The 27,078-nt window shown below is 36.6% G+C and overlaps 1 protein-coding gene across 2 annotated transcripts in view; it reads left to right on the plus strand.

Moving 5' to 3' along the window:
* DNAI7 (dynein axonemal intermediate chain 7) overlaps window positions 1–27,078 on the plus strand; it is a 44,741-nt gene that overhangs the window by 14,421 nt on the left and 3,242 nt on the right. The window contains exons 6-10 of one of the 2 annotated variants that reach the window (XM_054590901.1): window positions 358–667; window positions 17,291–17,366; window positions 20,201–20,361; window positions 23,086–23,242; window positions 26,081–26,295. In XM_054590901.1, the coding sequence (XP_054446876.1) occupies window positions 358–667; window positions 17,291–17,366; window positions 20,201–20,361; window positions 23,086–23,242; window positions 26,081–26,295 (919 nt within the window). The remainder of the gene's footprint in view (window positions 1–357; window positions 668–17,290; window positions 17,367–20,200; window positions 20,362–23,085; window positions 23,243–26,080; window positions 26,296–27,078) is intronic. The other variant, XM_054590902.1, reaches the window with a different exon arrangement.

The raw sequence follows: 27,078 nt of genomic DNA on the forward strand, positions 1-27,078 counted from the left end.
TCCAAAACTCCTGATAATTTAAATAATAATTGAAGCCATGGAGATAATATCTAAGGAAATTATGTAGAAGGAGAAGAAGAGAGATGGGGAGCTGAGTATATCAACATTTAAGGAATGGTTAGGAAGAAGGCCATGCAGAGGAACCAGAGAAGGAGTGATGGAGAAGAGTATTAGATTATGGATCCCAAAAACATATTTTGAGAAGGATAACATTAGCAACTAGGTCCAAATCCTGCAAAGAAATATTCTAAATTGTGGTGAAATTAAAATGAAAAGAAATACTAGTTAGGTATAAATTCGCAACAGACCTAGTGTTTCCCTGGGCCTCATTTTTTTGTTAAATACAATTATTAACAGGTACAGAAGTGTCAGGTGCACTGAAATACAAATTGGATTTGATATTCCAAGGATATTAGCAACAAGTGACATTGCTTTACGACTCCTACATACTCATTATGATCATGTCACACCACTGCGCTCTGTTCCAAAATTATTTCAAGTGCCTACTTCCACGATATCTCACTCTGTCAAAGACAATATTAAGAATGTACAAGCAGCAGTTGGCAAAGAGTTCCAAGAAGAGTACAAACAACTGGAAGATGAGTGTGACTCAGTCCAGGAGGGAGAAATAAAAGTTGAAGAACAAGGTGATATTGAAGTACAAATGGTAAGACATATTTATGGTGTAATTTTTTTCCTTATATTACAAGTGTTCTCAGATTCCCTGTCTTTCTCAAGATTCCTTTGCCTATTAAAGGTCTTTTGTAGTTCCATTCAAATTTTAGGATTGTTTATTTTATTTCTGTGAAAAATGCCATTGGAATTTTGATATGAATTGCATTGAATCTGTAGATTGCTTTGGATGTTAATTATTCTACTCCATCTTCACAGAATATCTTTCCGTTTATTTTTGTCTCCTTCAGTTTCTTTCATTGATGTCTTATAGTGTTCAGTGTACAGCTCTTTCACCTTCTTGGTTAAATTTACTCTTAGGTATTTTATTTGTTCGATGCAATTATAAAAGGAATTTTCTTTTTCTCTTACCAATAGTTTATTATTAGTGTATAGAAATGCAACAAATTTTTATGTGTTGATTTTTTTAGGAGGTAAATCATTTATTTTTAAAAACATTTTATTTAATTTTGGAGAGAGGGAGTAACAGAGGGAGAGAAACATCAATGTGACAGACAAATATTGATCAGTTGCCTCCTGCACGTGCCCTGTCTGGGGACTGAACCAGCAACCTGGGCATGTGCCCTGATCAGGAATCGAACCTGCAACACCTCGCTTTGCAGATAGATATCCATCCAATTGAGTGACACTGGTCAGGGCTATTCATTTTTTAAAAAATACTAATTGAGCATCTACCATGTGCTAGACACCATACCTGGAAGAGGATCATCAACAGTAACAAAGCAAATATGAATTTTGCCCTGAAAAGTTTCAGAAATCAAGACCTGAGAGAGATGATTATAGCTTTTAATATTTTGTTGATAATAAGATTAGAAAGGAAACTGTTCATCTATCTATTCAATACCTTACCAACAAGCTCATATAGAGAACTTACTATGTTTCAGGGACAAAAATGGATACAAAGGTCATATAATGAACAGGATACATATGGCCCCGTCCTCATTCAGAATTTAGTAGGTCAAGAAAGATAGCAAATACAGAACAGTATTTTTTTCCTTGGTAAAAAATTTTTGAAGTATAACACAAATCATGAATGGTACATATTTTTTTAATGCATTGATTTTGTATCCTGTAACTTGACTGAAGTAATTTATAAGTTCTAACATTCTTTTTGGTGGAGTCTTTAGGGTTTTCTATATATAATATGATATCTGCAAATAGTGATAGTTTTATTTTTCCTTTCTGATTTGGGTTCCTTTCATTTCTCTTTGTTGCCTAATTGCTCTGGCTAGGACTTCCAATAGCTTGTTAAATAAAAGTTGCAAGAGTGGCACTGGCCAGGTAGCTCTTGATACGCCAAGGTTGTATGTTTAATCCCTGGTCAAGGTACAGACAAGAATCAACCAATGAATGCATAAATAAGTGAAACAACAAATCAAAATGTATTTTTCTCTTTCTCTCTTCCTCTCTCTAAAATCAATAAATAAAAATTAAAAATTATTTTACAATACAAATGGCAAGAGTGATCATCCTTGTTTTGTTCCTAATATTAGAGGAAAAACTCTCAGCCTTTAACCATTTAAAATAAAGCCAGCTGTGGGCTTGTTATATGTGGCCTTCATTATGGGTACGTTTCACTATACCCAATTTTTTGAGAGCTTTTTAAATCATAAATGACTTTAGGTCAAATGCTATTTCATATGATTTTTATCTTTTTTTAATGTGGTGATTGGTTTGTGGATGTTGAACTTTCCTTGCATTCTTGGTATATATCCTACTTGATTTTGGTGTATGATCCTTTTAACATATTGTTAAATTTGATTTGCTATTTTTGTTGTTGTTGTTGCTGTTGTTGAGGATTTTTACTTCTATGTTCATCAGAGATATTGGCCTGTAATTTTTTTTTTCCTTGCAGTGTCCTTGTCTGGTTTTGGTATTAGGGTAATACCAGCTTAGTAAACTAAGTTTAGAAGTATTTCCTTCTTTTGTTTTTTGGAAGAGTTTGAGAAGGATCGATACTAATTTTTCTTTAAGTATTTGATAAAATTCACTTGTTATCCATCTGGCTCTGCATATTTGTTGGGGAGGCTTTTGATACTGATTTAATATCCTTGCATCCTTGCTAGTAATTGAATTATTCAGGTTTTGTATTACTTCAAGACTCAGTCTTGATAGATGGTAGATTTCTAGGAATTTATTCATTTCTTCTAGGCAGTTAATTTTATTAGCATATAATTGCTCATAGTAGTCTCTTATCCTTTGTATTTTTGTTGTATTGGTTGTAACGTTTCCTCTTCTATTTATAATTTTTATTTTAGTCTTCTCTCTTTTTTTGGTGAACCTAGGTAAACCTTTCTCAATTTTTTCCTTAAAAGAAAAAACAGCTCTTAGTTTTAATTTCATTGTCTGTTTAGTTTTCATTACATTTATTTCTGCTCTTATCTTTATTTCCTTCATTCTACTACTTTTGGACTCCATTTATGTTTTTCTGGTTCCTTGAAGTGTAAAGTTAAATTGTTTATTTGATATCTTGTTTCTTAATATAGACATTTATCGCTGTGAACTTGCAACTACTTTTAATTCATCTTTTAAGTTTTGGTGTTTGTTTCCATTTTTATTTGTTTCAAGATATTTAAAATTTTTTATCTCTTCTTTGACTCATTGGTCACTCAGTAGCATGAGATTTAATCTTCACATATTTGTGAATTTCCCAGTGTTCTTCTCATAATTGATTTATAGTTTCATAAAATTGTGGTTGGAGAAGATGCTTGATATTATTTCAGTCTTCTTAAATCTATGAAGACTTGTTTTGTGGCCTTACAAATAATCAATCCTGAAGAATGTTCTGCGTGCCCCTGGTAAGAATGTGCTTTTTGTTGCTTTTGGATGGAATATTCTGTGTATATTCTTTAAGTTCATATCATTTAAAGTGTGATTTAAGGTCAATGTTTTCTTATGGGTTTTTGTCTGGATGATCTATTCATTGATGAAAGTTGAGTATTACAGTCCCCTACTGTTATGGCATTGCTCTCTATTTTTTCCCTTAAATTTGTTATTAATTGCTTGATATACTCAGGTGGTTGTATGTTGGGTGTGTAAGTATTCACAAATGTTATATCTTCAGGTTAGATTGACTCCTTTATCATTATGTAATGACCTTCTTTGTCTCTCATTACAGTGTTTGTCTTAAAGCCTATTTTATCTGATTAAAATATAGCTAACCCAGCTTTCATTTGGTTTCTATTTGCATAAACTATCTCTTTATAGCCTTTCACTTTCATTCTGTGTGTGTCCTTACATCTGAAGTGAGCCTCTTGTAGGCAGCATATAGATGAGTCTTGGGTTTTTTGTTTGTATGTTTGTTTTTGTTTTTGTCCACCAGTCACTCTATGTCTCTTGATTGGAGAATTTAGCCAATATACCTATAAAGTAATTATTGATAGGTATGTACTTATTGCCATGTGTTCTTTGTTTTCTGGTTGTTTTGTAATTCCATTGTTCCTTTCTTTTTTCTTGCTCTCTTTTCTTGTGATTTTATGATTTTCTGTAGTAGTACTCTTAGATTTTCTCTCTATATATACTTTGTGTATCTACAGTAAGTTTTTGTTTTATAGTTACCATGAGGTTTTCATAAAACAACTTATTTATAACAATATTTTAAGTTGTTAACAACTTAAGTTTGCATTCTAAAGCTTCATATTTTTACTTTCCCACCACATTTTATGTTTTTGATGTCACAATTTACATCTCTTTATCTTGTGTAACACTCAAGTTATTGTAGTTATAGCTATTTTCACTACTTTTGTCTTTTAACCTTCATACTAGCTTTATAAGCAATTAACCTACCACCTTTGCAACATTTGATTATTCTGAATTTTACTCTCTTTTTACCTTTACCATTAAGATGTATACTTTCATATGTTTTTCTATTACTAATTAGTGCCCTTTTATTTCAGCTTAAAGAAGTCCCTTTAACATTTCTTGTAAAGCTGATCTAGTGGTGATAAATTCCCTTAGCTTTTGCTTGTCTGAAAAACTCTCCTATTCTGAATGGCAACTTTCCTGAGTAGTCTTTTTTGTTTGGCAGGTTTTTTTTCCTTTCAGCATATTGAATATATTGTTTCACACACTTCTGGCATGAAAACTTTCTTCCAAAAAATCTGCTTAGAGTCTTGTAGGGTTTCCCATGTGTGTAACAAGTTGTTTTTCTCTTGCTGCTTTTAAGATTGTCTCCTTGTATTTAATTTTTGTCACTTTAATTATAATGTGTCTTGGCATGGGTCTCTTTGGGTTTATATTTTTGAAACTCTCTGGGATTCCTGGATCTGGAAGTCTTTTTTCCTTCCCAAGCTTATGGAAGTTTATAGCCATTATTTTTTTCTAATAAGTTTTCTGCCCCTTTCTCCCTCACCTCCTTCTGGGACCCCTATAATACAAATGTTGAAACACTGATATTTTCTCCCATAAATCTCTTAAGCTATTTTCTTTTTTTCTTATTCTTTTTTTTTCTTTTTACTGCTCTGATTACTAATTAGTGCCCTTTTATTTTAAGATTCTCTCTTTGTCCAAAGATGGGGTTGTGGGAGTTTCAATGCCATTTTTGAGTTCACTGATCCATTTTCTGCTTCATTTAACCTGTTGTCAAATTTCTCTATTGTATTTTCCAGTTCAATTATTTAATTCTTCAGCTTTGTAACTTTTATTTGATACATTCTTGGATTTTCTATCTTTGTTGAATTTTTAAGTTTGTTTTTCCTTTCTTCTTCCATGCTTGGTGTGAACATCCTTATAATCATTATTTTGTACTCTTTGTCAGGTAAACCACTTATCTCCATTTAATTAACTTCTTTTTCTGAGATTTTATTTTGTTTTTCATTTAGACTATATTTTTCTATTTCTTCATTTGTCTTGACTCTGTGTTAGTTTCTATGCATTAGATAAAACAGCCACTTCTTCCATTCTTGAACAGTGACTCCTATAGGAGATGAAATCTATTATTCAACCCTTCCTTAGCTTTTGGTTGTCTTTCAACTCTTTGAAATTGCCTGAGCAGGCTACTTTATTTTTAGTGGCTCTCAGTAGTTGAGGGTATGCCAAGACCTGTCAGTACCCCTAAGGGAGGATCTCAGTTACACCTCAATTCAGATTGATGGGAAGCCAGATCTTCAGGCAGCAGCTTTTAAAGTATGCAAATATACATTTTTTTTCAGTGTAAGACTGAGATGTGAGTGTTTTTGTCTGTCCCCTCTGAACTGCGCCTTGGGGTTATAGCCAGGTAAGAACTGCTTCTTTCTTTACTGCCATCTCATTGATCTCATGATACAAGCCCCACTGGCCAGCAGAGCCAGGCCATCAAAAAGTATCCCCTCTGCAGTATCCACAAAAACTAGGGAACCAGACATCAAAGTTGGAGCACCAGATATAAAAATGGGGGCATCAGACATGCATGCCCTTGTGTGCAGCAGAAGGACAGTGCAAAACAATGATAGTGCTCACCCTTGATGACTCTTGGGAGGGTCACCGTTGGCCCTTAAATGTATGTATAGGAGTTCTGGTCAAGATGAGGGCAATGAAGACGTGGCTCGCCTCCTCACACAACCACATCAAAATTACAACTAAAATATAGAACAACCAGCACTCAGAAATGTCATAAATTGAGTTAAATGGAAGTAGGACAACCACAGAATTAAAAGAAACCACATCCATCCAGACTGGTAGGAGTGGCACAGATGTGGGACAGGCTAGTCCCACATCCATGTGTGGTAGATAAAAATTCAGGAGGGGCAGCCTGGGAGTGAGGACTCCAAGCTCCACAAAAGGCCCCCAAGCCCAGGGTTCCAGTGCCTGAAAGATAAGACCCCATAACTTCTGGCAGCAAAACCCAGTGGAGATTGATTTGGATCCCTAAGAAGTTCCCCTTATAGAACCCACGCTTGGACTCACCTACTCAACCTCACTCCTTTTGAGCTCCAGTACTGTGCTAGCAACTTGAAAGGCACCAGGGGCATACAGGAAGAAACAGAAGTTTTTGGCAATCAGAGTGGGCAGAGGCCATTGTCTCTTTTCTGAACCCTCCACTCACAGAGCCACAGAGCCAGCAAAGTGGTGCCATATCTGAGACTCCATCAACCCGGCTAACACTGTTTGGCCGGCTTTGGAGATCCCTAGGGATTTCTTCCCCTGCAGCTTACACACCCATCCAAGCTGCTTTTCAATGTGAATGACTGGTCTTGGCTCACGCTTCAAAACTTCCTAAATCCTCTCAAACAAGTAACAGCTGGCTTCAGTGAACCCCAGGCTAGGCACTAGCAGCACCCAGCTTAGATTCACAAGTTGGCTTCACCTGGGAATCTCCAAGCCCAGCACAAGTAGCAGCCATCTAAGAGTGCTTTATAGCTCAGGCAGAGTAGTCCCAGGTGAAACATAGGTGGGGGCTGACCTTGCCCTGCACCAGGCAACCCCAAAGCCTGTGTACCCAGGGGGAAACTACAGACCATGTTGAGGCACCACCACTCTGCCCCTGCTCAGCTGATCCTCCAAAGAGGGCAGAGGTTGGTGGTCAGTGGTCACAGCCCAGTCCTTGCAGCTGACTGGCCTGGGTAAATCCTTCTCACTGAGCTGCCAACAGACACCAAGGCTCAACTACAAGAAGAGGGTGTACTCAGCTCACACAAAGGGCACACCCTGAGTACCCAGCTTCGGCCATAGGGGAGACTGTACCACTGGACCCTACAGGACACCTGCTACATTAGACCACACTACTAAGACACAGAGTCAAAGCAACTATATATAATGCATAGAAACAAACACAGGGAGGCTGCCACAACAAGGAGACAAAGAAACATGGCCCAAATGAAAGAACAGATCAAAACTCCAGAAAAAGAGCTTAATGAAATGGAGATAAGCAATCTCTCTGATGCAGAGTTCAAAACACTGGTTATGAAGATGCTCAAGGAACTTAGTGAGGACCTCACCAGCATAAGAAAGATCCAGTCAGAAATGAAGGATATGCTTATTGAAATAAAGAACAATTTACAGGGAAACAACAGTAGAATGGATTAAACTGAGAATCAAATCTGCGATTTGGAACATAAGGAAGCAAAAAAACAGCCCGTCATAACAAGTAAAAAAGAATCCAAAAGAACAAGGATTGTATAAGCAACTTCTGGGAGGTCCAACATTTACATCATAGAGGTGCCAGAAGAAGAGATAGAGCAAGAAATTAGAAATCTATTTCAAAAAATAATGAAAGAAAAATTCCCCATTTTGGTGAAGGCAATAGACATGCAAGTCCAGGAAGCACTGAGAGTCCCAAATAAGATGGATGCAAACAGACCCACACCAAGACACATCATAATTAAAATGCCAAAGGTTAAAGATAAAGAGAGTATCTTAAAAGCAGCAAGAGAAAAGAAGTTAGTTATCTACAGGGGAGTTCCCATAAGACTGTCAGCTGATTTCTCAACAAAAACAAAAACAAAAACAAAAACAAAAACAAAAACAAAAACACAAACTTTGCAGCCTGGAAGGGATTGGCAAAATATTCAAAGTCATGAAAAGCAGGACCTACAGCCAAGATTGCTTTACCAGCAAAGCTATTATTTAGAATTGAAGGGCAGATAAAGTACTTCCCAGGCAAGAAAAAAAAAACAACTAAAGGAATTCATCATCATCAAACCATTATTATTTGAAATGTTAAAGGGACTTATTTAATAAAAAGAAGACCAAAACTATGAACAATAAAATGGCTATAAATACATACCAATGAACAACTGAATCGAAAAAACAAACTAAGCAAATGGGAAGAACAGAGACAGGATCATGGATACAGAGAGCATTTTGGTGGTTGCCAGATGGGAGGAGTTGTGGGGCAATGGGTGAAGAGGTGAGAGGATTAAGAAGTCCAAACAGGTAGTTACAGAATAGCCATGGGAATATAAAGTACAGCATAGGAACTGGAGCAGCCAAAGAGCTTATGGGGATGACCCATGGACATGAACAGTGATGGGGGGATTGCCCAAGGGAGTGGGGGGTGCTGGGTGGAGAGGGGCATGGTGGGGAAAAGTCAGGACAACTATAATAGCATAACCAATAAAACATAATTAAAAATGTGTGTTTAATTAGAAGCCTGCCCCTCATAGCTCTTCAGGCCACAGCTATGAAGAGATAGTAATGGGCCTTTTACACAGAAAGACCAGACGCTTCAGTCTGTTGCCTCTGCTGTGTCCCAGGTGCTGTAGCCAATAATGAACTATTTTTCTATTTGTTGTAGTCCTGTGAGATTTGTGAGTGTGAGTCCTACCGGCCACCAGAGAGAGGCAATCTAGACATATCCTGTGACTGCAGCCATAAAAATTGAGATGCCAGACTAGTATACAAGCTCCTTCCTAGGAGATACTGGTGACTTGGAGCAAGACAGAGGGAGACCCCAAAGGTGGTGTCTCCTGGCCTCTATTTTTGGAGGGTAATTCAGCAGGATCCTAGATGTGTGTTAAAATAAATGCCTGCCTCTCAGGTTGATGCTTTAACGTAAACAAACTAGCCCCCTTTACAGACAGTGGATGATTTTCAGCTGGCTGTCTCTGCCACTGGCCCTGGGGCAGGTGAGGCAACGCAGGCGAGCCCTTTTAAGAACTGTTGTAGGTTGCGTGGATGCAAGCCCTGTTAGCTTTCAGAGGAAGATGTCTTGGGGCTGGTGTCTCAGATGCAAGTTTTATAAGTTGAGGTGCCAGATGTAGGGTTCAAACCCTTCAGTCCTCAGGGAGAAGCTTGTACTTGGGAGCTCCCTTCTGACTGTGGGTCTCTGCATGGAGAAGGGTTTATGGTGAGATTGTGTCCCAGCAGCTCCTACCTGCTTTAATGTGGGTTTTTCCCCATTCACCTAATATGTAAGATTCACTCAGCTAGTTTTGGGTATTTTTCAGAGGAAATTTTTTCATATGTAGCTGTATATTTAGTGTATATGTGGGAGGCAGCAGATTCAGGATTCTTATACTATGTCACCATCTTGAACCAGAACCTCTATACTCATTTTTTTGTACAGTAGCTTAAACAAGTTTTATGTTGTATGTACAGTATCATAATGGAAATGTGTTCAAATACATGTGTAATTAGTTGTTTAATATTTTTCCCTTCAGCTAGAAGATAAGCTTTGTGAGAGTGGGACTCTGTTCATTTTATTTACTGCTGTATGCCCACCACCATCTAGTACACAGTGCCTGCCATATACCAGTAACTCCATTAATATTTGGCAAGTGAATAAATAGTCTTAGCAGTGATATTTTGGGAGAAGAGTATGCTCAGGAAATCAGTGCCCCACATGGTGAATTACTTAGGAAACACTGGCAAGGGATTGCATAATATATTGCTGATCATAATCAGTTGTCATCCTGCTTGGGTGTTTGTGAATGCATGTCTTTTTTTTTTCCCTTTCTTTATAGTCTTAAACAGAAAAAAACCCTGGATGCCTAGTCTTCAAAGAGTGGCAATGTGGTGGTGGAGGGAGTGTGAGGAAAATAGGATGGTGGTATCATATCAATGACTTTTTAAATTCTCTTTACACTTTTGTGTGATTTTAATTTTCAGTAAATAATGTGTGAACACACATTACTTTCCTAATAGAAAATACAACAATGTATTGTCCTTTTTGGTTTTAAACAGGGAAAGTTCATGATATAGGCCCCTATGACACTCCACTTGCTACTCTGTCATTGTGAAATTCCCTTCCTCCGATCATCCTCATCCACCCTAACTTCTCCTTGTCTTTCAAGACTTAAGTTTTACATGCTCTAAGTTCTCCCATTATCTTCAGACTAAACCAGATCTCTTTCTACTTTGCTCTTATCATTCTTTTTAATTCTTTCTTACCTTAAACACTAAATTATATTGAGGGCAAGAATATCTTGGTAGACTTCACATTAGCAGTGAAGGTGCAGGGCTTTGTACATGGTAGGGGCTCAATAAATGTTTATTGAATGGACAAAGAGATACATGAGTGATTGGATGGTTAAGTGATTCAAAGCAGGTCCTGACTTGAGTCGGATATGTTGTGAATAAATTACATAAGAACAGTTAGAGAATGTCAACTATAATTGAAAAATTAAAAAATAAATTTTTAAAAAGGAAAAAAATGATCACAGATCCACCCCCCTCAAAAAAACCAGTCACTCATATCATGAAATTCAACTACCCACATTAAATTATTCTATGTTTTGGAGGCACCAAAGACTTTGTATTACAGTGGGTGTCTGGGAACCGTTTCTGCTGTGTTCAGCAAATCTACACGCTTGTCATAACAGATCCTTGGAGCCCTCCCCTCGGCAGTTCCGGGTCCTGTGCGCTCTGGCATAGTACGAGTGGTGACAGGAAGGCTTCGCCTCCACCGCCACAGCGGCCTCAGGAAAGTGTGCTCCTTGCAGTCCATTTGGAACTCAGTGAATTGGAAGCAGTATTTATGGACGGTGGTTAGGTTTGGATTCCTTTATGGTCGCAGCAATATAGGGCCTCTCGTAACCCTAAACGTTACTTACAACACTGCTGTCCTTGTGTGGCAAGATGTATTCTAAATTTTAAAAAGCTGGCATCTCAATTCATGAAATTTAACTTGTATGTGTGTGTGCATACATGTTTCTGTGAGTGTATGTGTAAATTAGGAGATTACCTGAAAGATTAGTAGGCAAACTTACATATTTTGGTTTTAGGGGATGATATTTGTCTACTTTTACAACTTTTTTTAGGGTAAAGTGCTTACCTTTATAATTTTAGGTTGGGATATTGAAATATTACATTTCTCATATCTTTTTAATGAATTTGGAGGCTGATTGCAATACAATTATTAGTGTAATACTGTAGGATTTTATGGCAAAAGAATAGCTGAGTTATGATTGATATGTGATATGATCACAAATAACAAGTATCTAGTGTTTGTTGGTTTAAAAATTAAATATCAGATTTAGAAGATGGTCTAAATGATTTCTTATGTCATGGGCCTATTAAGAACTTTGCCACTAGAGGGCTCTTAATACCATATTTTAGTTAATGATAATGTGTAATACTATAACAATAATAATGTAAGTATTGGGTAACACTGTCTTCCCAATAAATATATATTACAAAATTTTTTAAAAAGTCTAATTTAAGAGTATCACATTTGTGCTAAATGGTTTTTTAATGATAATCAACTTCAGAAATATTGTAGTGATTTCAGGGGGCATGCATGATAGTACGTGGACATTTGGATTTTTTAAAAATTCAAGTTGAAAACAGTCTTTGTCTTTAAGATATTCTTAAACAGCCTTGACTGGTGGCTCAAAGTGACTGGTTGGTTGAAGTGTCATCCCGTACACCAAAGTGTTGCAGATTCTATTCCGGTCAGGACACACACCTAGGTTGCAGACAACTGATCAACTCCCCTTGCCCCCCAAATCAATAAACATATCCTTGGGTGTTGATTATAAATATATACATACATACATACATACATACATATATACATACATACATAAATATATAAATAAATACACAAATAAAAGATACTCTTAGGAGATTTACCATAAATATGGGTATATGTTATATATTTAATATAAATACAAATATCCATTCATATATTTACATATAGAAAGCATTTACTAAGTATCTTCTACAAGGGATTCAACATGATCATTGTTTTTAATGAGCTAACAATGTCGTGGAGGAGTAACAGTTATTATACATTTTGCTACATGCAATAAAAGAGATAATGTGTGGGCACTGAGATTTAAAAAATCCACAAGAAAAAAACAGAGTGAACAGATGGGGAGTCTTCTCTGATGAGGTAATATTTTTGCTAATCTTTTGATAGGCAAGGAGAAGTTTACATGCGAAGGAAAAGAAGTTACTTCTGGTCATAGAGAAAAGAGCGGAGACGTGAATTGGCCTCAGTAATTTGGGGACCTCTTGGCATGATCATGGACAAATTAAAGATCTGTGAGACTGGCACATGTAAAACACCCAGCATTAACATTCAACAGCTTTCGACTTCCTACAAATTTTCTTCAGCAATCCATTTCCATGGTCATACCCTGGACCTTGTTTTTATTCCCTTACTTGTTCAACGAATATTTACCAAATGCCTACCTATGTATGCCAGGCACTGTTCTGATCCTCAGGGAACAGTGGAGAAAGGACAAATGAGATTTCTGCTCTTGTGATGTATATATAGTCAGGAAACACCAACAACAAATAAGAAAAACTAGGGAACAGCAGATAGTCATAAAAGCCATGCACAGAATTAAATAGGATTATGCAACAGGGAGTTACTAGATTGGGTGGTTAAAGGGAACTTGTACGATGAGTTATTATGTAAGCTAAGACCCGAATGACCAGTAGGAATAAGCTATATGATGATTGGGTAAAAATACTGTATTCTGAGTGTACAATTACTGTAAAGGTCAGAAAAGAGGACGAGGAAGAAGGCCAGAGGATGGATGCACGGTGGACAGGGAGGGAAGTGGTTATGCGATGATGTCAGGGAGAGAAGCAGAGGCCAAGTGAAAGGGAGTGCAGGCCAGAGTAGCAAGTTAAGATTGTATTGTAAATGCAGTGGGAACCCATTAGAGGGCTGAAAGTAAAAGAGTGAGTAGCATGATCCGATGGATGGCTTTGAAAGGTTACTCTGGCTGCTTACGCAGAGAATGGGTTGTGAGGGGCTAGAGTAGAAGTACAGTATCCCGTTAAATAATACTCTGGAGGCTTGAGAGGTCAAGGTGACTTGGATAAAGGTAGTAAGAAGATGTGGAAAGGTGGATATATTTGGGATACATTTTGGAGGTAAAGCAGACAATCCTTCTGAGTCTTTATTTGGGGAAACAAGGCAGATAGTGGTTTAATTTACTGAGGTGGATGGGAATGGGCTGAATTGGTTGTGACACTGTAACAAGAGTGTCATTTTGGTCGTGATAAGTTTGGGATACACAAATGGAAATGTCAAGTAAGAAAATGTGAGCCTGGAGTTCTGAGGGAAGTCAGGCGCAGCTACCATGTCCCTGTGCACGTTGTGCACTTTTAGAGTGAAGCAATACAGGGTGTGTATGGCCTAAAGGATGTCGCTAGCATATGTTTGGGAATCGTTAGACTATATGGTATTAAAGCTATGGGAATGAATGAGATTATGGCAAACTCCAGATAATAATTTTTAATTGTTACTCAAAATGAAGCAATGATGCAAAATTTTCAAAATTCGTCTTTAATTCTTTATCAAGAGCCAGTTCAAATAATTTATTCTGAAGCTCTAGCTCAATTTAAATTATGTTTTGATGAAAAAATTGGGTTTCAGATAAGCAAAGTCTTTTGTATACCCCTTCTTTTGATGAACAATAAAATTCAAGACATGCTCTCAAATTTGTAAAGTATTCATTGCTGATATTTTGACGTGTGTAATATCAGGATTACCTATGCCATTCATAATTGTTTATATAAGCCACCTAGTATCTCTTCAAATACTTTCATGATTTTTGTTGCTTTTCATTAGTTTTTTTTTTTTACATATGTCTTTTATCCATCTGGAATATATTTAGTATAAAGTAGGAAGAAAGAATCTAAATTTATTTTATTTTGAATCTTAGCCAGCTATCTCAAAACACTATATAAACAACCCTAGGCTTATTGATCTGCAATGCCATATGCCATGTTCCCAGGTGGATCCTAGGATCTATTTCTGGAATCTATTCCTTTCCAGCAATCTTATTATGATCCGGGTCATGTTTTTATATCAAATTCAAATTGCATATAGATCTAAAAATTCCCATGTTACAATATCTGCACATTTATCAAGTTGCAGTGAAAAATACTTTGCTAGTGTTCCGTGAAGTTCTTCCATACTATAAGCCAATTCCTGTACCTACTGAGCCATGTGTCATTGAAAAGTTATATGTTAGCTACCTTCTTTGTTTCATATTCTGTCAACATTTCCAGGCAAACTTTTTAGAAAATGTAATTTTTTATAGATTTATTATAAACCTGACAGATTTATAAAATAAAAAAAGACTTATTATAAATCACTATCAGAGTTTATGTAGAAGAAATTATGTGGAAAATAGCCAATTTTATAAAATAGTTATAGAAAGAAGACTTTTCATTACCAAATATAAAACATGATGATAATATAAAGAAAAAACTATTTTTTCAGCTCCATTGCCAACAAACACAAGGAGGTTTATAATGTATAAAACTATGAATAACTATATTGTCAACCAGTGTGGTCTGGAGTTTAAGTCTGGTCACAAATAAGTTCTGATGATCCAGCTGCAAGAACAGGAAAACATTCTAGAATAGTTATCAAAAGATGAATGAGCTGTACCAGAGTCTAAACTGACACATTGACTCCTTTGTCAAGAAGTCTAACTTCAAAAAAGTCAATGGAACTAAAGAGTAACATAAAATAGTAAAACTTTTAATTCTGTAAAGGCAATGTGTTAAGTCTAGGATTATTTTCTCTTTTATGTGACAGTATAGAAGCTGATAACTTCCTGTTGTTGCAGGCTGGAGAACTGTGGTTATCAAGGGGAAAGTTCTGTTAAGAGAGTATACATTCTTAGTTTTCCTGCAAGGCATGAAACCAGTTTGGTCTAACTTCTAAAGAATTTTCAACTCTTTGAAGATGTTGATCATAATCCCTGTAAGAGAGAAATGCAACTGGCTTTTTAATGGTAGATAATATCAAAAGCCACCTGGGTGTCTGTAGGCACCTTAAATTTAACATCCTCAATTGAAGTCACTACTTTTTTTTTCTTCCAAACCTCTTCTTCCTACTTTTCTTTTCTTGATAATTGTACCACCTCCACCTTATAACCTAAGCTAGAAACACAAAAATTAGGCTTTGCCTGTCCCTTGCCTTACTTCTATATCTGATCACCATCCAAGTTGTGTTGATTTTACTCCCTTGCTTCATATATGCTCCTTCTAATGGCCCTGATTGCTTTTACGTAAGTTAGGTTCTGATCCTCTTACCTTGGACTTCTTTCTCTTCACTAAGCAACCCATTCATCAGCCTGCCACCAGAGGATCTTTACCAATGCAAAATTCCTCATGTTACTTTTCTATCAAAAGCCGTTTGTGGGCTTTCCTTTACCTGTAGGAGAAATCCTAGTCTTCCAAGTGGCATCCAAAGCCCTCTCTAATCTGGCCCCTGTTTGTCTCTGGCTTCAGACCTTTACGCTCCCCCTGGCATGCCTCACTACAACCCCACCTGACAGCTCGAGGTGCTTGGGATGCTCTGTTTTGCTTCAGATCTTTCTGCCTTCACTCACACTTAGAATATCCTCCCACCATTTTTTTTGACAACCTAATCATCTTTCACGATTTAGTTCAAACTTCATCAGCGTTGGGCAGCATTTTCTATCTTTACCCAACCACAGAATAGTCACATTCTTCCTTTGTATTCCTACTGTGGATCCCCTTTTTACTACGGCACCCACAAAACTGTTTTACCTATTTGTTCATCTGCTTCCCTAATAGACTGGAAGCTCTTTAAGTCAGGAATCTTGCATATATTTTTTTATTCCTAGCATCTAGCAATGCCTGCACAATTTAGGCACTCCGTAAAAATTCTTTGAATGAATGAGTTAATAAGTGAGAAGTTTCAGAGGCACAATGGAAAGTGTCAGAGAATGCAATCATGTTAAAATCATGGTCAGAGGAAGATACAGGGCAATACAGTGATGAGAATAAGGAAAAGGAAGATTTACTAAGGGGATTTGACTTTGTATGGTGATTGAGGATAGAGGCATGGTGTGAATAACTGGCTTTAAGCTTCTGACTAGAATTCTGGTATAAGGTTATTCCATTGCTATAGACATTCAGCGGGTAGTTGAGATCAAATGAAGTTAGCTGGATATCATCCAGGTTGCAAGTATTGACACAAACATCAGATTTTTATAACAGGTGCTTTATTTAGTGCTTTACAGTATGCAAAATTCTCTCCTTCTCTATTTGTCCCTTAGAATAGTGATCTCCCTAAACTTCAGTTTCCTTTTTGTTAAAATGAAGATAGTAGCTATTTCTTAGGATTGTTAGCAAGATGTGTTATATGTCTGGTGCACAACTAAATACCAAATATGTTGTTAAATCAGGAATTTGAGGCCCCTAATGGTAAAATGACTTAATCAAGGTCACAAAGATAACTTAGTAGCAGATTTAAATTCTAATCTTATTGTCCTCCCATTACAGTATTTTTATTACTCTCCAGCGTAATGTGATATCTTCTACTTACTTCGTACACAGCATCTTTAATTTCCTTGAGAGGCCTTTGCAAAAGTAGGCTGTGTAAGTACTCTATCAGAAAGCTGATTGCCAAAATCAAGCAAAACTATAACTTGGCAAAAACCAAAACACAAATATAAACAATGTTTTTAATAGCTTGCAATTTATGCTTGATGGTTTTCAGCGGAGAATCTGAGCAGGCTGGTTTCTGCCTCCGTGAAGTTCTGTGAAGACGTGCTCCCATTTTCATTGATTTTTAAACTGGTTTTTAAGTCCAGTTTTATGCCAAGAGCATGTATAGTTTGGGGCCTTAGAATTAAGGTAACAGGCTTGGGGAGTGGGGGTGGGAACAGAAGGAAAGTGAGTCTGAGCTGAAGCCGGCACTGCTAGCCACACCCATTTTTCCTTGTGTTTTCTGTAGAGTTCTGTCCAGGAAGAATCTGGAAACACGAAATATGAACTGGAGATGAAACTATTAAGTGAAACAGTTTCAGCAGGTAGTCTTCTAACTTACATTTTTAGAATTTAACTTTATTGGGATTTTCTACTTACAAAAGTAACACAAGGCCATTGTAAAAAAAATTCAATGTTTCAGAAACATATTTAAAATGAAAATTCTTCATAATCCCTCTTCTGAGGTAACCAATAGTAACGAATTTATTTGTGCTTGTTTCTTCTCCTGTTTTTCTCTCTCTTGATTTTTAATAAAACCATGGGATCTTATACAAATATTTTTGTTGAAAATTATTTTTTTAACCTAACAGTATTTGTTATGCTACATACTGTTCTACATACATACATAAAACTTAATACATCATATTACTTAAATGAATCATATTCAACATTACTCTAAGTCAGAACCCATTGGTAAACCTATCTTTTTAGAAGCTCTATAATTTTATACAAAATGGAACATTATTTAAATCTTTATTGATAGATGGTAAGGTTATTTCAATTTTTTTATCATTACAAACAATGTTGCAGCAAACATTCACGAACAGATATATACAATCGGAAATTTCTCAATCTTACCCTAACAAATAGCAATTAGATATACTGTATTTTGCCATGTATAGCATGCACCCACATTTTGGGCCCAAAGTTTCAGGAAAAAAAATAATTTTAACTTTTTAATTCAATTTTTAATTTATATTTAGAAACAAAACCTATTATCACATTCCAGGGTATTGTTTTGCATACAGATATTATTATTACTTTCTAGAGTTACCTGTTTAACACATAAGCATAAATAAAAGAATTACAATCATTTATATAGATGAGGAATTAGTACTACTCATGTATAAAGCACATCCACATTTTTCCCTCAAAAATTTGGGTAAAATGTGCACATTATTCATGGCAAAATACAGTAGTTTAAAAAACATCAAAATGATGGTGATGTGTAATTTGCAATCTTTTACTTTGAGATTAATGTACATCTTTTCCATTAACTTGCTTTCCCAGTTGCTTCTAAGTAATCTATTTCCTATATATTTCTAAGCATATTTTTTCATAACAGGCTTCTTATCTACTTCTTTCCTTTTTCTAAGATACTTTGGTTTCTGCAAAAACTAGGCCTTTATGTCTGTAATTTTCTATAATCTTTATCAGGTAATTTTCCTGTTAAAAATATGATACTATAGTTCATTGATAACCTTTGTCAATAATACCAAAATTTTCTACATGATGGTCCCCGATTAACATGTCATAGATGTCTAAATTTGGACACAGTATACTTTCTTTTCAGATAAATGGACTGGTAATTAGACACATTTGAAAATTAATTAAAGTCTGCATTTTATTGAATGTACACAAGGAAAAAAGGGAAATTGCTTAACTGGAATTCCCTTTGGCTGTTTCCATTAATTTTCAGTGCCTGATCTCCAAGGGTTAAATTCAGTGCCATCTCCATGGGCTTCCATTTATGGGAGAGGAAAATTGTAGTGATAAGTAATAAGGCCAATAGTTCCTGAGTTTTTATGTCTGGCACGCGTTCTGAGCTCTTTACATATATAAACTAAGAATTCCCCCAAATTCTGTAAGATAGATTCTACTTTTATATCCATTTTGTAGAGGAAGGAACTGAGATGTTAATCAACATGTATTGCATAAGGGTGGGACCTGTTTTCTTTCTTACTCATTGCACTGGACTGAAAGAATTTTTAGTGAAAGGCAGGGATGGTCCCAGTGATATGTGACTTCCGATAGTCCCCTGATTGTGCATTGGGAACTATGAAATCATAGAATTCCCCATAAAATTTCTGAGTGAGATTATCCAATCCAGTTTCTTCACTCTCATGCCGCCATCCCTGTTTTTTCAATGAGCCGGGCCTCTCTTTGTTGAGAAAAAAATTAGCTTTATTTTATATATACACAAAAACTTATTTTTTTACCATTTCCCTTTTTTTCTTTCAGATATTTAGCCCCATAAGGTCCAATTTTAAGAACGGTTACCAAATTTTGTGTTAAACCATGTTTAACCTTTTAGAATGAAGGGTAGCAGAATATGCTGCCCCCAAATATGCCACATTGGCATAAAGATTATTGTAAGCTGAAAGCAAAGGAATAGATATAGGTGCAAGAAAAGCGCCGCCCCCGGCCCCCCGCCCCCGCCGCTGCTTCTCCTATTTGCCTAAAAGCAGGATATAGATGCTCGGAGGTGCCCCTCCTGTCCTCACTAGTAGGACGGGCAGAGCTGAATTCTCAGAGACAACTATAGCCCCCATCAGCCTGGAGAGGGCACCAGAGGAATCTACAAATGAAACTGCCAACTAGCCTTTATCGCCACCCCCGGACACCTCCAACTGCTTTTGTTTGTCCTGCCATTTTACTGCAGATTTGTAAAATGTGAACTGGAGTTCTAAGCCACCTCTTTGAATTACTTATTTTTCCCTGGCGATATCCCATGTATATGTGAGGCATGCATGTTAATCCACTTCTGTTTTTCTCTTATTAATATGTCTTTTATTACAAGTGTCTGAGCCAAGAACTCACAAGGGTAGAGGGAAAATTATTTTCACTCCCCTCCAATGAGAGATATATTTTAAAGTTTTTCTTTCAATAACACATGCTTGTTGTATACAAATTTCTAAAATGTTAGCATATAAAATATGAATACAGCCCTCCCTGCACCCTAATGCCGTTACTCGTGCCTGTTCCCACTGCAATGGTCAGCTTTGTGGATAGTTTTGAATTAATTACTTTATTGGAAAAGTTTTAATAGCTAAATAAAAACTTTCTTTGCTATCACTAGATATTTTTCATTTCCCTCCTAAAAAAATAAAAAATCTTAGCATCTGTTTAGAAATGGAACTAACCTGATTAATTTTAGCACACCTGTTGCTGCTGGAGAATGCTCCTGAAAGGCCGTATCTCTTTGAAGAAAATGAGGTTGATATATTCCAGTTCACAACTCTTGGTGGAGTGTATCACTTGGACATTTTGGAGCTTCCCCCGCAGAGTAAACCCGTGAAGGGCTGGGTGATTATGGAAGTAGGTTGATGCTTAAAATTTGTGAGTAAAATAATTTCTCATACTTCTCCTGTATAGCAGATGTTCTAACACCCAATGAACTTTAACTCTATTTAGCAAGCGCAAAAGAAAAAATGTAATTTTAAAACATCTTGAATCCATAAAATTTGAATCACTACTAAAGGGAAGGGTTCAAAAATAATATGGATTTTAAAACCAGAAATTATGCATGTTAACTTAATTGTGAACCTATAACACTACGTTTACATGGCGTCAATTTGGCCTTAATAATGACAGTCTGTTTCAGAGGCTGGAAAAGGGTCCGGTGGTAAATATTTTCATCTTTGCTGCCATACCAGCCCTGTTGCAGCTCCTCAGCTCTGCCATTGCAACGCTGAAACAGCCCTATGTGAATGAATGGGCATGGGTGTGTTCCAGTTAAACATTGTGTACACACACTGGTGGTGGTCCATATTTTCCAGGGACCATAATTTGTGGGCTCTGGTCTAGATTAGTGGTTCCCGACATGTGGCCCTTTGACCAGAAACATCAGCGTTCTCTGGCGTCATCTAGGAATTTGCTAGAAATGCAAATTCATGGGGCCCACCTCAGTGTTAGTGAATCAGAAATTCTGGAGGTGTGAGCCTCAGCAGCCTGTATTTTAGCAAAACACATCTAAAGAGCCACTGGTCTGGATCCTTGATATACAAAATGTGGTTTATCAATCAGCAGCATCTGAATGCATAATTTGGGGCTTCCCTCTGGCCTCCTGAACCTGCCTTTAACAAGGCCCTCGGGTGTCTCAGGTGCACAGCGAAGCCTGAGAACCACTGATCCAGGGGACGCCAGTGCTCCCGTTGCACGGACCACGCGTGGAGTAAGGATGCTGATGGTAGCAGTTGTTAGATCATCTGCCAAGGAGTTTCTCACTTCTGTTTTAGTGAGTAGTGATGTTTGCGCTAGTATTGAGTTGGTTAAATTTTACCTCCCAGGCTTGGGTCCCAGATATACCCAATTCTTTCTCGTAGCCCATCCCTCTTCGTGCTCCACTGCTCTTCTTTTCTCTCTTCCTCTCTCTCTCCTCTCACATGACAAATACACAGATTGCCAGCCACTTCTCACCTCCACGTTAGGACGTTGGCACATTCTTGTATTAGAGGAGTATTTCTCAACGTTTTTTTCCCCATTATCACCTCTCTAAGGAGCTCTTACACTTTTTTCTCTAGCTGACCCCCCATAGAATTTTAATGCCACAGAGAGACTGTGTATACGTTGTGTACACTTGTGCTTTATACATAAAAGAATAAGATTTTTTCCACACTCCCAAACTAATTTTTAGCCTATTGGGAATGATATTGTTATTCCATTCCCCTTCTCCCCTCAAACGAGAATGCGTTTACTAGAGCAATCCTGGGTGAGAGAATCTGATCAATTGCCACTTTGAAAAATCTGTTTGAATCAATGTGCCCCACCATGGGGATACTTGCAAGATAGTGGGGAGTCCAAGAAAGGCATTCCTTTGATGCAGGTAGGGTCTCGGCCTTGTCTGGGGTTTTCAAGGCTTCATCCTAAGGTCTTGGTCAGGATGTCCTGCGGCGACCTCTCTGTGCTCTCCATCTGAGCCCAGGGTCTCCTCCCTCACACCCATTTTTTTCTCTCCGGCAACAAAGAGGCCTTCCTACTTTTTTCAAGTATCTTTTCAATAATTTCTCCCCTCCTCTAGAATTTTCCTCATACAGTTTTTGTTCTCTATTTTGTAGTATTTTTAATCTTTCCCCTTCCTGAGGTCTTTTTCTACATTTAGATACATGGTACATTTAGAGAATGGACAGATCTCCCTTATCCTGGAGAAATCTGCTGTTGGTTTAATTTATTTTATTTTTCCCCCCAGCTTTACTGAGATATAATTGACATGTAAGTTTAAGGTGTACGCTGTGATAATTTTTACCTTCATCCATTCATTTCTACATTTGTTACACTGCTTATACTTTTTTCTTTCCTCCCCTGCATGCCATGGCTAAGGTATTGGAACATGGGATCGGGGGTCCCATAGCTCTGTTTCGGAGTTCTGATGCCTCCTTGAAGTCATTTTGTAATCATTGGCAAATTACATGATTTATGTAAGCCCCACTTCTCTTCTTTGTTTAAATTTTTTTTTTAATTTACAGTTTACATTCAATATTATTTTGTATTAGTTTCAGGCGTACAGCATAGTGGTCAGACGGCCATATCCTTTAGAAGGTGTTTCCCCCGATATTTCCAGGACCCAGCTGGCCCCTTACATAGTTATTACAGCATGTAATAACTTTACATCCCCATGACTATTTTGTAACTGCCAATTTGTACTTCTCAATCTTTTCATTTTTTTTTTCACCCAGTTCCCAGTCACCCTCTTTGTTAAATATAAGCCTGTAGAATTGCTTGGAGGAATACGAAGCTGAGTAAGTCCCAACCTAGAACTTGGCCCATAAAAAGGTTCTTTAATTACATTCAAATTGAGTGATTACCCCCCCCCATCATTATCTTTTAATTTGGTTCTGACATTTTGTTAGTCAGTCTATAATTAAATGGGGCCAAACTTCAGTGTGGGGGGCAAGCACTGGGTGGAAAGGGCAAAGGGGACGACATCTCTAATAGTGTCGACAATTAAAAAAATAGTAACTATGTAGTTATTTGGCAATATTTACATCTTTAACTGTTACCAGTCAGCTTCTAACTTGGTATTGTTTTGGTTATTTTTAAAAGATACTCAGAGAAGGATTACAGAAATACATATATCCTCCAGCAACTACAGAAGACCTTGAACCTGAAAATGCTTTCCCACCGATAGAAGTCATGCTTGAGGTTCATGAGAACGTGATCTTTTTTGAGGACCCTATGGTTGCAAGATGGGATGCTGAAGGTACAGCATTATCTTTAACCAGCATTGATTATTATGCAATGACAAAAGGTGTACTAATATACATCTTTAAATCAATACAGGAAATGCAGCATATAAACTATTCTTACATATATCTATACTGGTTCAGGGGTCTATGTTTTATTTACTCTCAGTGGAAATAAACAGGGATTGGAGTTTAAAAGTTTATTGAACTTTATAACTTAGTGTTCATATCTGCCATAATCTCTGAAGAATTACAATTCAGGATGTGGTTAAAATTTGATTATTTTAATGTTAATGATTTACAACTTATAAATCTTATTACAACCAATTATTGAAGTATTGGGGATGGGAAGTAGATAAATGGGAAACCAACGAAAGAAGAAAACTAGCTACTGTGTACCTCTTTAAAACTTTTAATTGTTGAAACATAGGAAAATGTTGCATATTCAAATGTTAAATAAGCATCATAAATCAGAAGTACTAATAGAAATACTAATGAATGATTCACTAATCATTACTATTGCCAACAGATAGTATTTTGGCTTGGCTGGCTAAACTTTGAAAGGTCTTGGTGTTGTGAATTAATGTATATGCTGTTTCAAGGCTCCTAGATGATAGCTGTATAGCATCATTTTTAATGGGAATTATTTTACAGTCACCTATTTACTCTTGAAAGGACTTACATATTTGGTGATAGGTTGGAAACAGTTTAGATCACTAAATAACAGAACTACTATTTAATCTATTTATTTAGTTGTGGGGACAAAGAATTTAGGAACTTCTCTACCAAGAAGGATAAATTTTGTGGACTTAAAACATTTTTATGGTTGCTATAATATTCCATGCTTTTGCTTGTGTATACATAGTTACAACATAATATTTATATTCTAAAATGAGCTTATGTGTTATAAACAGTAGATTTCTATCAATACATTAAACTCTAAAATACATCAAAATAAACGATTAGGTAATTTCTTCCTTTTATGCTGCTTTAGAAGTTTTACTTTCCCTTTCCTTTAATGATAATGTTCCTAAATATTTATCATATTAAAAATTATTCACACTAAATTAGAATTAGTCAAGATAAATTATTCACATGATATAGCAAAATATAACTTGTAGAATTTGATTTCAACCGTAGCCACGAGGCAGCATGCAACTCCACTATTTTTTAAACCATGAGGAAACTTTTCCCCTTGATGTAACAGAAGCGTGGAGAATCTATTTATATTCGATACTTAATTTTTACCTCAACAAATTACTTTGCTTAATATAAAAACAAAAAGGGGAAATAAAAATAACTTAGATTGTCAGTATAATTGTATTTGTTATATTAAAGGGTCAAACATAGTCAGCAGAGTCATCAACGTGAGAAGAGAAAGCCAAGTGGAAATGGAGACGACATTTTAGGAAAAGAACGATTCATTCATTTGCTGCACAAATATGCTCAACAATAAGAAGTACGGAGATAAATGAGTTCTTTCCTTTTGCAGTTTTCAAAGCTGTGGGGGAGGCAGACAGGGAAAAACATCCTAACAAAATGTAGTGAGGTGCTACCATAGATAGAGGTGCTGTAGAGCAGAGCAGTGACCGGCTCTGTCTGGAGAGTTAAGGACAAAATATTGAACAGGTCCTGAGGAGACTAAGAGAACGTTCTCATCCGAGACTTTGCGTGGGCCTATGCCTTCCATTTCTTGGGTATAATATACCTAGGAGTGGAATTGCTGAATTGAATGGTAAATTTATGCTAACTTTTAAAGAAACTGCCAAATTGCTTCTCAAAGTAGCTGTACAACTTTACATGCCTGCTAGCAATATGAGTTTTCTCAATTCCCCACATCCTTGCCAGTGTTTGTTATTCTTTTTTATTATAACCATTGTAGTGGGTATGAAGTAGTATCATGTGGTTTTAATTTGTATTTCTTTGATAACTGACAACGTTGAGCATCATTTTTTATGTATATATTATCCTATCATTTATCTTCTTTGGTGAAATGTTTATTCAGATCTTTTACCCATTTTTAAACCGGTGCCTTTCTATTGAATTCATTGGAGTTACACTGGTTAATAAAATTATATAGGTTTAAGGTATATGATCCTGTAATATACCATCTGTATGTTGTAATATGCACTCACAACCCCAGGTCATGTCTCTTTTTATCACCACGTATCCCCACTTTAACTGGGTTGTGTTTTATTATTAAGTTGTAAGAGACACAAAAGATCACCTATTATATGATTGCATTTATATGAAAAGTCCAGAAAAGACAAATCTTTAGAGACAAGCAGTATATTAATGCTTGCCTGGGGCTGGAAGGTGGGAATGGGAATCAACTATAAATGGACATAGGGAACTTATTGGGAAGATAATCCTGTTCTAAAACTGGATTGTGGTGATGGTTGTGTAACTAAGTAAATTTAATAAAATAATTTAATTGTATACCTAAGACAGGTAAATTTTAAAGCTGTTTTAAAGCAGATGAAAAGAGGTTCTTTAAAATATTAAGGATGCGTACTTTAGGAAGGAAGAACGGCATTCGCAGAGGCACAGAGGTGTATGAGGTCGCTGGGGCGGGGAAAAGAGTGCGGCTGAAGGTGTGAGGGGGGTGAGGGTGAAGCCGCCGGAAGTGTGAGCCACAGCGTCATCGAAAGGCCTTACATACGTGCTGGGGAGTCTGGACTTGATTCTGCAGACAGGAAGAAACTCCCAGCAAAGTGGACTTTTTGTTGAGGTTCTGTTCTAAATGTAAAAGATAAATGTATACATAATGCTGCTATTTGGATGGTTTCACTCAACTTCTTTCTGTACTAGGAAAAAAAATGTGACCTATGTCATTTTCTTCATTTATTCTAAAGGTAATCATTGGAAAACTGATGGCATCAGTAATGTATCTTACAAATCAGGAGAAAGACTTGTAACATTCAGCCTGGAGACTTTTGGCCCTGTTACTTTGATTCAAGATACTCATATTAACATGCCATACCAGTCATGGGAACTAAGGCCACTCGATGTGAATAAAGTGCTGTTGACTGTGATTACAGTATTTACTGAGATTCAAATACAAATTAAGGTAAATCACTGTTACGGCAAGTCATATCCAAGAGGTAAACCTCATTGATGACTGTGAGAGAGTGTGTCCAATCTATTGATCACTGGTAATTTATATGTTGAAATATTTTTTAATAAATATATTTAACATATACCTTGAGCTATAGTTTCTAAAAGAAATATTAATGAATAGATAGAAAATGATATGTAAATAAGTGAGGTACAAATTTATACCCTAAAGTTATTAAATAAGTGAGGTACAAATTTATACCCTAAAGTTATCAGGAATAGACCAATTAATGAATCAACAAGCCTGGTTGTGGTATGACTTTCTGAGAGTTTTTTGACCCACTCCTGAGAGGCTTCCTGATATTTATCACCAAGCCATTTGAAATCCCCTTTGAGATTTCTCTCTGAAGGAGCCTCTATTGCTCGTCAGTCATAAATTACATAGCCTGGAATTTAGAGACATAAAGTGCATTGGTGGTTGCCTGAGGCTGAAGGTGGGAATGGGGAGTAACTGTAAACTGGTGTGAGGGATCTTATGGGGGTGGGGAGACTATGGAAGCGTTCTAAAACTGATTTGTGGTGACAGCTGCACCATGCAGTAAAGTTACAAAAAAAAATCACTGCATGATGCACTTGAAATGGGTAAATTTATGGTAAGTAAAATATATCTTGCAAAAATTATTTTAAGAGAGATAGCCTGAAATTCCTTATAAGTATGGCAGAAAGACTAGATATCATCAAACTTTGCTTTTAAAAGCAGATGAGAGGTGTGAATTCTTTACACCTTCAACCTAGA

Source organism: Pteronotus mesoamericanus, unplaced genomic scaffold (genome assembly GCF_021234165.1).
Source record: "Pteronotus mesoamericanus isolate MK-2021 breed Mesoamerican mustached bat unplaced genomic scaffold, CSHL_Meso_final scaffold_21, whole genome shotgun sequence".
Taxonomy (NCBI): domain Eukaryota; kingdom Metazoa; phylum Chordata; class Mammalia; order Chiroptera; family Mormoopidae; genus Pteronotus; species Pteronotus mesoamericanus.